Consider the following 12,974-nt stretch of genomic DNA (forward strand, 5'->3'; position numbering starts at 1 on the left):
CTGGTTATCTCCAAATCTGTCTTTCTTGAAATGGTTAACTGTACTCTTATTCTTGCTATTAACAGTGGGGAGGGGTCTTCTCAATGACAGCTCCCTGGTTATGGTATAACCTAGGGATGGGGAGCCTCTAGTTATCCAGAGGTTGTTGGACTACAACTCCCATCAACCCTCACCCTTGGCCATACTGGCTAGTGTTGATTGAAGCTGCAGTCCAACAATATACAGCGCGGCACAGGTTCCCCATCCCTACATTAAAAGATAACACTCAAGATAGCTCCCATCTGCCCTACTCTGCCCTTCTTTGCTTTAAGTGGCTGCATTGTTGTTGTTGTTGTTGTTGTTGTTGTTATGCTTTAAACCTCTCTTAATTGTTATATTTTGTACTGGTTTTAAAACTTTTCAGTTGTTTTTATATAACTCACCTTGAGACTCATGGGAAGGAGATTCATAAATTAATGAAATAATGGATGGTAGCAAACTAACTTGTCCCATCAAGTTACTGAACTTTCCCTGCTTCTCCTCCCCCCCCCATGCCCTTCTCAGATCTGCTCCGGAGGGTTGAGGGAACCCCAAGAACAGATTGTGGGGACATACAGGGAAGAGGATGAGTTCAACTACAGAAGCAGAAATAATTTGTTTTCATTAAGACCCGTGCTCGTCACATGCAGCGCTGCTTCCATTCCACTGCAGTCTGGCTTCCAACAAAAACAAAAACAAAGTTATTCATCTTGCTATCCACCGTGGCAGAATTTTACATACTTAAGTAATAATAATAAGAAGAAGAAGAGTTTGGATTTGATATCCCGTTTTATCACTACCCGAAGGAGTCTCAAAGCGGCTAACATTCTCCTTTCCCTTCCTCCCCCACAACAAACACTCTGCGAGGTGAGTGGAGCTGAGAGACTTCAAAGAAGTGTGACTAGCCCAAGGTCACCCAGCAGCTGCATGTGGAGAAGCGGAGACGCGAACCCGGTTCCCCAGATTACAAGTCTATTGCTCTTAACCACTACACCACACTGGCTCATTTCAGTGCAAAGGAAATTGAGTGCAAAGGGAAAGGGGCAGGAGTCTTCAATTAACCACCATTTGCAGACTGAAAACAACCACTGATTGTATTTTTGTATTTCCATTCTGGAGATGGAACACATAAGTGAACATCTTTGACATCTTTGCACATAACTCAGACTCACAATCATGCACAGTTCTGGATTACATGGGATGCTTTGCATGTACAGGTACATGTAGGAAGGCCCTGCCACTACAGATGGATATGAAGTCTAGGGCTCAAGGGTGGATTGGCAAGCCCCCACTCCAGTGTGGGGCAAACACTGGAGCATCAAGAGGGCTCCAGTTGACTACTGATTGTGTGGGTTCTATCCAGCTAAGCATTATTAAGCATTAAGTAAGTAAACCCACAAAAATTAATAGGCCAAAGTTAGTCATGGTCATTATTTTCAATGGGTCTAGTCTGAATACAATTAGCATTAGATACAACCCTTTGTGTTTAGTTCTGATTTATTTAGTGTCTCTCCTGAAAGCTTAGCTGAAAGATAAAGAATTCAAGTCATTTTGGCTACCACTCCTAACTGAAAGCATCCATTATCTCTACATCTGTGTGCAGAGTCAGAGTTCTCTGTATTGTTGAACAGAGCTGGCCGTCTTATTGCATTCGAATTCCTTTCACAAAGAACTTGCAGCTTAATTGTTCACTGTTTACCAAACAGTTGCTTTGATGAAGGAAGCAAACTTGGGCTTTGCTCCACAAGGTGAACAACAAAAAACCATTGTGTTCCCATGGCCATCCGTGTGTGGGGAGAGAAGTGTGGTGCAGTGGTTAGAGCATTGGACTAGGACCTGGAGGACCAGAATTCAAGCCTCCACTCAAGTCATGAAGCCACCTTGGACCAGTCACTGTCTATCAACTTAATCTACCTCACGGGATTGCTGTAAGAATCAGAATCGTGCTTGCCACTCTGAGCTCCTTAGAGGAAATCTGGGATATAAATGCAATAAATAAATAAATGAAGAGCCTGCTCTATATACAGTGGTGCCCCGCAAGACGAATACCTCGCAAGACGAAAAACCCGCAAGACGAAAGGGTTTTCCGTCGCGGAGGCGCTTCGCAAGACGAAGTTCCCTATGGGCTTGCTTCGCAAGACGAAAACGTCTTGCGAGTCTCGCCATTTTTTTTTTTCGCTTCCCCCCCCTTTTTCAAACCCGCTAAGCTGTTAATAGCCTTTTAACAGCTTAGCCGCTAAGCCCGCTAAGCCGCTAATAGCGCTAAATCGCTAATAGCGCTAATCCGCTTAGCCGCCAATGGGGTTGCTTCGCAAGACGAAAAAACCGCTAGAAGAAAAGAATCGTGGAACGGATTCTTTTCGTCTTGCGAGGCACCACTGTATGTAGGATTTGTGTAAATGTAGAACCCTGTGCAACCAGGGTGCTACATCACACAGGGAGCTACATAACCCCTTTCTTCTCAAACACATGGAGGGCAGCAGGGCTGAGAAACAGGGATGTGATGGAGAAAGAGAGACCAGCAAATATAGACTCACTCTCCCACTCATGTGAGAAACTGAACACCTCAATAAGTCTATTGTGTCCTCTGCTTTTCAGACACTATATGATTATTCATCATCGCTAATCACACGAAGCGTGCTTCTAGATGGGGCCTTAACCAAGGTGAGATACTGCAAATGGATCGCTTCTTACGCATGATGTTTTGTTGTTTATCGTATTATATGTTATGTACTGAAGTTCTCACCCTGGGCCAGCAGGGGGATACTGTAGATAGTTATGCAAATGAAGGATCGAAAGTGACGTTCAGTGATTGGATAGTTTGTATGCAAATGAAGGATCGAAAGTGACGTTCAGTGATTGGCTAGTTACAGAAAATGGTTACTGTTGCATTCTAGTGGAGCTCTATATAAGCAGGCTGACTGAGCTCCTCAGTTCAGTTCTGTTCCAGCTTACAAATAAAGAGCTGCTTTGGAAGAATCGCTGTGTCGTCTGATATGTTCGCCCACAACTTAACATTATATATTCAACCAGAAAGGGTAAATCCACATGAAGGGGAGTGGGCATTTTGATGCCAGTGGTGCTACATGGATGCTGTGAAAAAAATTGCATGCTCATCCCACAATTAAGAAACATTTGGAAGCACCCAAGGCCGCTGCTTCACTGCACAATAACTTCATTATAAGAAGCCAAACGGGATTAACGGCCAAATTAAGGTAGCAAGTCCTTCTAGCGGAAGCCCCCGTGCAAGGACCATCACTAACACAATTGGGCTTTTCTGCAGTCCCCCCCCCCCCATTCTCCCCTGTGCCCCCCCCCTGCAAAAAAAGTAGCTCAAGTGGGTCCAGAGAACAGCATGTTGGGGAAGGAGACTGGGGTCATTTGGTCCGGCAGGCTGTAACTCTGGTGCCAACAGAACAATTGCCATAAGGTTATACTGAATTCTTCCCTGTGTGTGACAAATGCACTTTCTATTAGGGAAGGCAGAAATCCTCCTAGTGAGGGAGGGAAGCCCTTTTGTTTTGTTTGTTTGGTTTTTTTGTTTTGTTTTGTTTTGTTTTCTTACAATTTATGTTGATGGCATTGCTATATATTTTAAAAAGTAATCTCACCAAATGCTCCTTTTATGTTATTAAAGGAATATAAATGTACACCTAGACAAAGAAAAGAGGGAAAACATAAAATAATAATAAATTACAACCACTGCCATATGTGTATACAGTATATGATGTTCAACTTTATGGAGGACTTTACTCAAAGCAGGGCCATTGAAATGAATGGACATAACTGTGTTATGCCCATTGATTCCAGCTGCTCTGCTCTGCGTTGAATGCCACCCTAGATTTCTTATTCTCATCTCTCAAGGAAATTATGCTTAGCCATTTATCTATGTCCCCCTGAGCTTATTTTTCATTTCAACAATGAAAATGCATCAAATCATATTGAGTTGTATTTACTTTTCATATAACTGATGGATCATGGACTTTCAGACTGCTCCGGCTTATGCCGTCCTCTCGGTCTTACTATCTCGGTAATCTTTGACACGCTCACAACATGCCAAGCTTTATTCAGCCGTTCGCATTCTCTGCTTAGTGGCCAGCTACATTTCGGCAGATCTTATTAAGTTCCCAATCAATAGTGTATAGTGCTGCTTAATACTGGCTCGAGACAAAGGTCCATCTAGTTTCACATCCTGTTCTTATGGTCGCTTACCAAGTGCCTATGGAAAGCCCGCAAGTAGGACATGAATGAAACATCCCTCTCCCCACTTGTGCTCCCCACAGTTCCCAGCAACTTGCATTGAGACATGCACATTGTCTCTGATACCAGAGACAATGCACAGCCATCATGACTTGCAGCCCTTCGTTAGCCATTATTATTATTATTATTACTATTATTATTGTTACCCCACCCATCTGGCTGGGTTTCCCCAGCCACTCTGGTTGGCTCGCAACTGAATCTTAAAAACACAATACAGCATTAAACATTAAAAACTTCCCTAAACAGGGCTGCCTTCAGGTGTCTTTTAGAAGTAAGGTAGTTGCTTATGGACTGCAAGATCAAACCTCTCCATTCTTAAGGAAATCAGCCCTGAGTGCTCACTGGAAGGACAGGTCATGAAGCTGAGGCTCCAATACTTGGGCCACCTCATGAGAAGAGAAGACTCCCTGGAAAAGACACTGATGTTGGGAAAGATGGAGGGCACAAGGAGAAGGGGACGACAGAGGATGAGATGGTTGGACAGTGTTCTCGAAGCTACCAGCATGAGTTTGACCAAACTGCGGGAGGCAGTGGAAGACAGGAGTGCCTGGCGTGCTCTGGTCCATGGGGTCACGAAGAGTCGGACACGACTAAATGACTAAACAACAACAAGTTGCTTATTTCCTTGACATCCGCTGGAAGGGCATTCCACAGGTCGGGCACCTCTACCAAGAAGGCCCTCTGCCTGGTTCCCTGTAACTTCACTTCTTGTAGTGAGGGAACCGCCAGAAGGCCCTCGGTGCTGGACCTCAGTGTCCGGGCTGAACGATTATCCTCCATTGATTTGTCTAAACTACATCCTGCGGCCACTACAGTTTTTGTTTAGATTATGGAGTTTGTCTCTTTTTCACCATTCAGCCTTGAAAGTTTCCAAGAGCAGGCCTCTCACTAAGAATCTTGCCCTTTCCACTGAAATCTCTTGCATTTAGTGTTACAAAAAAAACCAACATCTTTGTCAATTCTCTTGTGTGTTGGGGGACAGTTTCATGTTTCTGCTTTTGCTGTTACCCAAAACTGGCCTAAGAGAGATACCTGTTCCAATCTAGGCATGCAAATTCAGGTGTTTTCTCTCCAAAGAAATAGTTTTAAGCTTCAAGAGAGGATTAGATATTAGCTTCAAGAGAGGTATTAGTACAAGAAGGGTTTACAATGAAGTTCAGGAAATGATGGGAGAGGTGAATGTTTGGAAAAAGGTGGGGAGGTGGACTGGCCATAGGAATAATTCATCTGGTTCTCTTGTCAGTTTTTTGGGGGGAATCAGTACCTGGCCTAGGCCCCTTCTAATTCTTGGGATCCTCTATCTGTGGGAGTAGAATATATAGGAGCAAGCTTACCGAATCATTTCCTTTGTCAAGGTAATGGCTTTGGCTGGTTGGTTAAGTACCGAGATTTACAAATCCAAAGAGGTTGTCATAGAAACAAATGGGTGGGCTTTTCCCAACACCCTCACTGGGTTTAGCCAGAGTTGTGTGTGTGAAAGAGAGAGTTGAAAAGCTGGATGCTGAAAACTGGAGACAGGGAACCGTGTTTGCTCTGTACTGGATTTTGAGAGTCCCTAAAAGGGAAGCAAAATCTGTGCGAATGTTAATGCTGTGAACCCTTCCATCCTATGCCAAGGTTGCATATATGTGTAAATAAAACCATATATCCTAAAGACGACACAGTCTCTGCTGACCTTCATTCCTAGGAAACCAAACCCTGAGTAAAGCTCAGCCCCATCTGGTGTCTCCTGGAGATTGGGGTGGTACATAAAAATACTCTCTCCAGTGAAAGATTCTCTACTGCTTGAGTTGGAATATATAAAGTCCAGGAATAGTCTGTAGAAAAGCCAGGGAGGTAAAGAGAAGTTCTAGGGCTCTAGGAATTCAAATCATATCCCTTGTCTTTCTTCTAAAGGTTGTTCTTTTTCCAGGTTTACTCCACACCTCCATTCTAACACAAAGCAACAAGCTGCAAAGGGAGCTGGTGGAGACAGCAAAGAACACACAATGGGTTTGTGGGGCAATTGACTGAAATCAAAGAAGGCTAGTTCTGAGTTTTGGGTGGCCTTGGGAGCGTTTGGTATATAAACAGCTATGTAGAAGAGCCCGGTGGGACAGTAAGTGTTTTCTCCCCAAGCACCCAAAATGTGTTTGAAGACATGTCTGGCTCAATTAACCTTCATTCGGTATTGCAGCAAAGCACACAAATAACGAAAGTCTCCCATTGCTCCCATGAGATACCGCTTCGCTTGAGTCATTCTTTTTTTAACAGTTGGCTTCAATGCGTGAAACCACTGCATTTTGGATCAGATCTGCGGAAAAGGACCAGAGACTCAAGGCCAAGCTACAGGAAAGGAGGACCTGTTGCCCTCTGGACGCTGTTGGACTCCCACTATCATCAGCCTGGCCAAAGATCAGGGAGGGTGAGAGATGGAACCCAACAAACCTAGCATGCCACAGGTTGCTCATCCCTGCTACACACGTTGAATGCATCTTTGAATCTAACATGCAAGATTTTTTTTTAAATGGAATTGTATCAGCTGGTGGAGGGCTGATACTGAGTGGGACCACAGCAAGCAGGGAAGGGGGAATTTAACCCTTTCTTCCCCTGCCACAGTCCTGAAGGCAATCCATCTTCTGCAGCTAGTATTTGCTTTCAGAGGAAATCCGCCATTGGCACCTGACTTCATGCCTGCTCAGATCCCATTTATTCATTCTCTGTCTGTCTGTCTGTCTGTCTGTCTGTCTGCCTCTCTCTCTCTCTCTCTCTCTCTCTCTCTCTCTCTCTCTCACACACACACACACACACACACCACACATCTAATGCAAATCACATTTGTTAAAACCTGCACATGAGATGCAAAGACCATTGAGAAGGGAGTGACAGAGGCAGGCAGAGACACCACCATAGAATCATGGGATTATAGAGTTAAAAGGGATCCAAGCGGTCATCTAGCCCAACCCTCTGCAATGCAGGGCCTGCACCACTCATACTGTTCCCTTCCCCCCACAGGGCTGGAGGAACATCATCTACCCTTTGAGAAGGGAGAAGGAAGGCTGGGAGAAGGGGTTGGTTGTGTTGGGTTGGGTTTTATTTTTACCTGCTGGTGAATGATGGGAGAATCATAAAATTGTAAACCTCCTTGGGCCAAAGGGTGATATATAAATGCAGTAAGAAATTTAACATCTAGGAGGCCATATGCCCTGCTTTACAAAGGAAAGTCAACTATTTGAAGGGCTATCTGGTTCAAGTCCAATTTAAAGATGAAACTACTCTAAGGAAGGAGACACAGGGTCCCTACAGGTGGGAGCTTTATTGTGGGTGTATTTTGCAAGATGCTCTTTACACAATAATAGAGCATTAAGGTAAAGGTAAAGGTACCCCTGCCCGTACGGGCCAGTCTTGCCAGACTCTGGGGTTGTGTGCCCATCTCACTCAAGAAGCCGGGAGCCAGCGCTGTCCGCAGACACTTCCAGGTCACGTGGCCAGCGTGACAAAGCTGCATCTGGTGAGCCAGCGCAGCACACGGAACGCCGTTTACCTTCCCGCTGGTAAGCGGTCCCTATTTATCTACTTGCACCCGGGGGTGCTTTCGAACTGCTAGGTTGGCAGGCGCTGGGACTGAGCAGCGGGAGCGCACCCTGCCGCGGGGATTCGGACCGCCGACCATGCGATCAGCAAGTCCTAGGCGCTGAGGTTTTACCCACAGCGCCACCCGCGTCCCCTAATAGAGCATTAGTGGTGGGTTTATTCTGCTTCTCCACTGCCACCACATTACTGCTGCTCAGAGGGCCTGTGGACCACAACAAAAGCAGGACAAAAACAAAACAAAACCCCAGAACATCTGCGGTATAAAAGGATACAGGATTTCAGCAGGAAGTTACAGGTTATGCACAAATTGGAAATGAAGCAGTGTGACCACCCAAAAACTGTTGCAGTTGCAAACAGCACTGAAAGCAGGATCATTTGTGACCCCAGTAGCATCACGAGCATAAAGCATCATGGTGCACGATAAAAAGGGTGTTAAGCAGTTGGACCACAGGCACTCACGTCACTTGGTCACAGCCTTCCCTATAACTAAAACATATTCACTAATTAATATTGCCGTTTTATCCCAGTTTATCAATGTGATTTATTCTTTTTTTATGTTCTCAATATTATTTTAACGCTGTTGTTTAAAATGAGTGTTTTAATGGTATTTGATTTTGATTTTTAAAAAAATGCAAGCCACCTTTTATTAATTTACATGGGGTTTTAAAACATTCTCAGTAAATTAATTAACTGAGGTCGGAGTCCTAAGAAACTTAGGGATTGTCCACACCTTCATTTACCCCACTGTTTTCCCCCAGGGAAGCCCAACCTTCAGTGCTGAATTGGGTTTTCCAAAGATTGGTGTTTGTTCCGATTTAGCGCTAGAGAGCAGGTTTTCCAAGGTGAAACAGTGGGGCAAAGGCAAAACTGCTGGGACCCATGCCTTGAAAGCATGCGATAAGCAGAAAACTGCTTGGGCCCATGCTTTCTAGGGATAGGGCGAGCAGAAATGTAAATGAGCCCTTTCTTGAGCGTTTAATGGGAGTCACTTGCAAGCAAACATGCATAGGAGTGCAGTGTAAATAAGGCACTGTCGTTACTTCAGTTATCTCTAAGTTTCGTACTTCACCCATTTAATGGACTTTGGCGTCTCTAGCTGTAGATCCAAAATTCCTTCGTGGATCACATCACATTTTTCAGGCTCACCACAGCAAGGTTCTGCCAGCCCTCTGCAAGCGTTACTCTGTATAATCTTACACAGGAGATGTGTTATCTGCAAAGCAAACATTGGAAGAAGCAGGGTTCGTAGAATCGTGGAATTGTAGAGATGGGAGAGACCCCAAGGATCATCTAGTCCAATGCCCTGCAATGCAGGAATTCTGCCCACAACCGTCCCTGGGTGGGCTTGAACCACCAGCCTTCTGGTTAGCAGCCAGACTAAATGGAATTGCTGGGAGCTTTTCAACATCACTTACCTTGATGTCTGTCTCGCCAGAGTGGTACATGCTCTAGTTATCTCCCGCTTGGACTACTGCAATGCGCTCTACGTGGGGCTACCTTTGAAGGTGACCCGAAAACTACAACTAATCCAGAACGCGGCAGCTAGACTGGTGACTGGGAGCGGCCGCCAAGACCACATAACACCGGTCTTGAAAGACCTACATTGGCTCCCAGTACGTTTCCAAGCACAATTCAAAGTGTTGGTGCTGACCTTTAAAGCCCTAAACGGCCTCGGTCCAGTATATCTGAAGGAGTGTCTCCTCCCCCATCGTTCTGCCCGGACACTGAGGTCCAGTTCCGAGGGCCTTCTGGCGGTTCCCTCACTGCGAGAGGCCAAGTTGCAGGGAACCAGGCAGAGGGCCTTCTCGGTAGTGGCGCCCGCCCTGTGGAACGCCCTCCCATCAGAAGTCAAAGCAATAAACAACTACCTGACATTCAGAAGACATCTGAAGGCAGCCCTGTTCAGGGAAGTTTTTAATATGTGACATTTTAGTGTATTTTTCATCTTTGTTGGAAGCCACTCAGAGTGGCTGGGGAAACCCAGCCAGATGGGCGGGGTACAAATAATAAATTATAATTATTATTATTATTATTACCTTATTTTTATCATCCACCGATGCTGCTTCCAGTATATAGTCCTCGCGTCCATGGAAGTTAATTCTGAAACGTCTTCCTTCACTGTATGCACAGGATTTGACTTGGGGAAACGGGAACTGTTTTTTGATTATCCCTTTCTCTATGTTAAAAATTGTCTTGGTGCTCAGATCAATCTGCGGGGGGAAACAGTGATTTTTCTCGGTGAGGTATTTTTCACGGCCAGTCTTTTCTCCCTAGTGAAGAGCCAACAGCCTCTCCTCAAATTAAGATGCGCAGCCATTTGGGGTTTTTTTTTAAAAAAAAAGGACTGAGAAAATGTATCTTTTTATTGATGATAATAATCAAGACAAACATTCTCTTCATCACTTAGTCACCATAACATATTTATTTAAGTTAGTGACCGAATAGAGATTGATTCTGTCTGCTGCTTCCTTATCCCGTTTTCTTGTGATAAATATGCATCGATTTATCATTTTGAAGTGTTATTTCCTTTGAAATTTTCCAGCCTCTTGCTCTACCTAAGGCAAAAACCTCAGCTTGTATGGAAGGATATTAGCCAGATGCAAATGCTTGATTCAGTCTAGTACCTTCACTTGTACCATCAGGGAAGGATTTGAGGGCAGATGTCCAGGGGCCCTTTAACAGAAAGGACTCCAAATGCAGCTAGGCTGGCTTGCCTCGTTCTGAAGTGAAGCAATATGCATTGCAATCTAAAAGAGGGAGACCATTAAGTCTAGACTCTGAATACCCTGCTTCACAAAGAGTGGCATGGACACAGGGCTGTTTTCAGCATAGGCGGCCCCAGGGTGCAAAGATCCGCCCGGCATCCATCCGTCCCCGATTGCCCAGTCCCAGACATGCAGGAAAGTGGAACCGGCCAGCCACCTCAGCATCTCACTGGCTCAGTCACCCCCAAACTCGCGATGCAGAGCACCTCGCAGCAAAAGAGCCCACCGCGGTGCTCCAGCTGACGGGCAGGCTATTTCCTGGACTCAAATCTCCGGCCCCGGACTCTCAGCCTGGCACCCCTGAGAGCCCCGCACCGCTAGCGCCTATGAGTAAGACGGCCCTGCATGGACATACTTGAAGATGTGGGGAGCAGTTGGTGGGGAAGAACATACAATTCCCTCTGTGTTCTCTCTCTCCCCCCCCCCCAGTTGTTTGTATTTAGTTGTTGGCATCTGTCTGTCTCAAGAGACAATGAAGTGCACCTCCAGTCAAACCACTATGTTAGCAGCACCAAGGCTGTGCAGTGTGTATGCAGGTCCTGGGCTACCCAGATGACAGCCCCACAGCCTCACTGATGTGGTCAAAGTTTGGCAGAGCAATACATTTGGCAAAAGCACTCGACACACACAGACACCCTATCTGCATCTCCTCTTTGTCTCATTTCCCCCAAAGCTGAACACACATTCGGCTCATTCTTGGAGAAAAATGAAATCTGAAGAATCACTCTAGTATCCCATGCTAGTACATTTTCTAAAAAGCATCCTTCACCAAGGAATATCCTTCACATATTCACTAAGGCACTTATATTACTATACTGCTTCTATTAAGAGGACACTCATTCCTTATGTATCACACCCATTTTACAAATTCCCAGGTAGATAACTAACTTTTACAACTCCCTCCCCTTTTGTCGCTTTGAAATCACTAACCAAGTGGCACCATTCTGTGCGTCAGCCCCAGGGATGGTTAAATCTCTCTACCCACCAAACCAATACTCAGCGATGCATTCTAAGAGTGACAACGCACACACATTACTTAGTCCTTTTTTATGGTGTGCTGCTAATTCCTAACACTCTTTTGCTGCTCTGTAAACTGCAAATCGCAAATTGCATTTGTTTGACTGTAACTTAGTTACTGATCTGTGGCCATGATAATAATAAAGATTGAAAGATGTACCAATGTGAAGAAAACAGGGATCATTGGAAGGTTGGGTGGGGGTTGTTATCTCAGCTTAATAACTTACACAAGCCTCACTGAATGCACTGGAACTTTACTCCCTCCACCTTCCATAGGATCAGGCCCCCTGCTTGCCTGTTTCAGCAAGAAGGCAAAATGTGCTATGCTCCACCCGCTTAGAAACTACAGCTGAGCAGGCAGCTTCCAAGCGAGCCCCTATCAGCTGAAATCCAGGTGCTTCAGATCTTGGGTGTCTGTCTTCTGCCAAGCCCAGTGGGCTTGTACACCACCAGCCATGCTAAAGGGCAACCTTTTGCTGCTTTGTTTTTGCTTTGATGTTGAAAGCTGAGCCTCCCCACTGAGCTTCCCTGCTGAGCTCAGTCCGGAACTAAATTAACCCTGTATTTGCTGGTGCTTACTATTAGCAAATGAATTATCCATTTGCCATTCGGCTGTGAATACTTGAAGGCCTACTCCCTGCCTTGCAGAGCATTTCCCACCTGGCCTAGAAGGGAAGGACCCCAACTGACTGACTACAACAGCTGAGGTTGCCAAACAGATTCTTGGGCTGGGGTGTCGTGGCTATTGGTGTTTTGCATCTTTATTTTAGTTTCATTCTGATTTACGTGGAAATGCAGTGGTGCCCCGCAAGACGAATGCCTCACAAGATGAAAAACCCGCAAGACGAAAGGGTTTTCCGTCGCGGAGGCGCTTCGCAAGACGAAGTTCCCTATGGGCTTGCTTCGCAAGACGAAAACGTCTTGCGAGTCTCGCCATTCCCCCCCCCCCGCTTTCCCCCCTTTTTCAAAGCCGCTAAGCTGTTAATAGCTAATAGCGCTAATCCGCTTAGCCGCCAATGGGGTTGCTTCGCAAGACGAAAAAACCGCTAGAAGAAAAGAATCGCGGAACAGATTCTTTTCGTCTTGCGAGGCACCACTGTGGTTCAGTTTGTTTTTGTTTTTGTTTTTTTAAGTTTAATTTATTGCTATTGACTGCTTTTGCTATGCTGTATATTGTAAACTGCCTTGAGAGGTAGGCATCTGAAACTTTTCCTGCTGTGGGAATTTGCGAGGGGGGGAGGACAGAGAGGTGGAAAGTTACCCTTGAATTTGTACTCTTGAATTTGGCTGGGCAGCTGCTTAAAGATCCAAGATCGCTTCCAGAGGGAGAGGAGATTGCCA

The 12,974-nt window shown here is 45.5% G+C and overlaps 1 protein-coding gene across 2 annotated transcripts in view; it reads right to left on the bottom strand.

The window, feature by feature from the left end:
* LOC114599940 (formin-F-like) overlaps nt 1–12,974 on the bottom strand; it is a 134,392-nt gene that overhangs the window by 32,116 nt on the left and 89,302 nt on the right. For both annotated transcript variants that reach the window (XM_077929300.1, XM_077929299.1), the window contains exons 4-5: nt 9,888–10,061; nt 8,916–9,064 (exon numbers count right to left, since the gene is read on the bottom strand). In XM_077929300.1, coding sequence (XP_077785426.1) covers nt 8,916–9,064; nt 9,888–10,061 — 323 coding nt within the window. The remainder of the gene's footprint in view (nt 1–8,915; nt 9,065–9,887; nt 10,062–12,974) is intronic.

Source organism: Podarcis muralis, chromosome 5, assembly GCF_964188315.1.
Source record: "Podarcis muralis chromosome 5, rPodMur119.hap1.1, whole genome shotgun sequence".
Lineage (NCBI taxonomy): Eukaryota > Metazoa > Chordata > Lepidosauria > Squamata > Lacertidae > Podarcis > Podarcis muralis.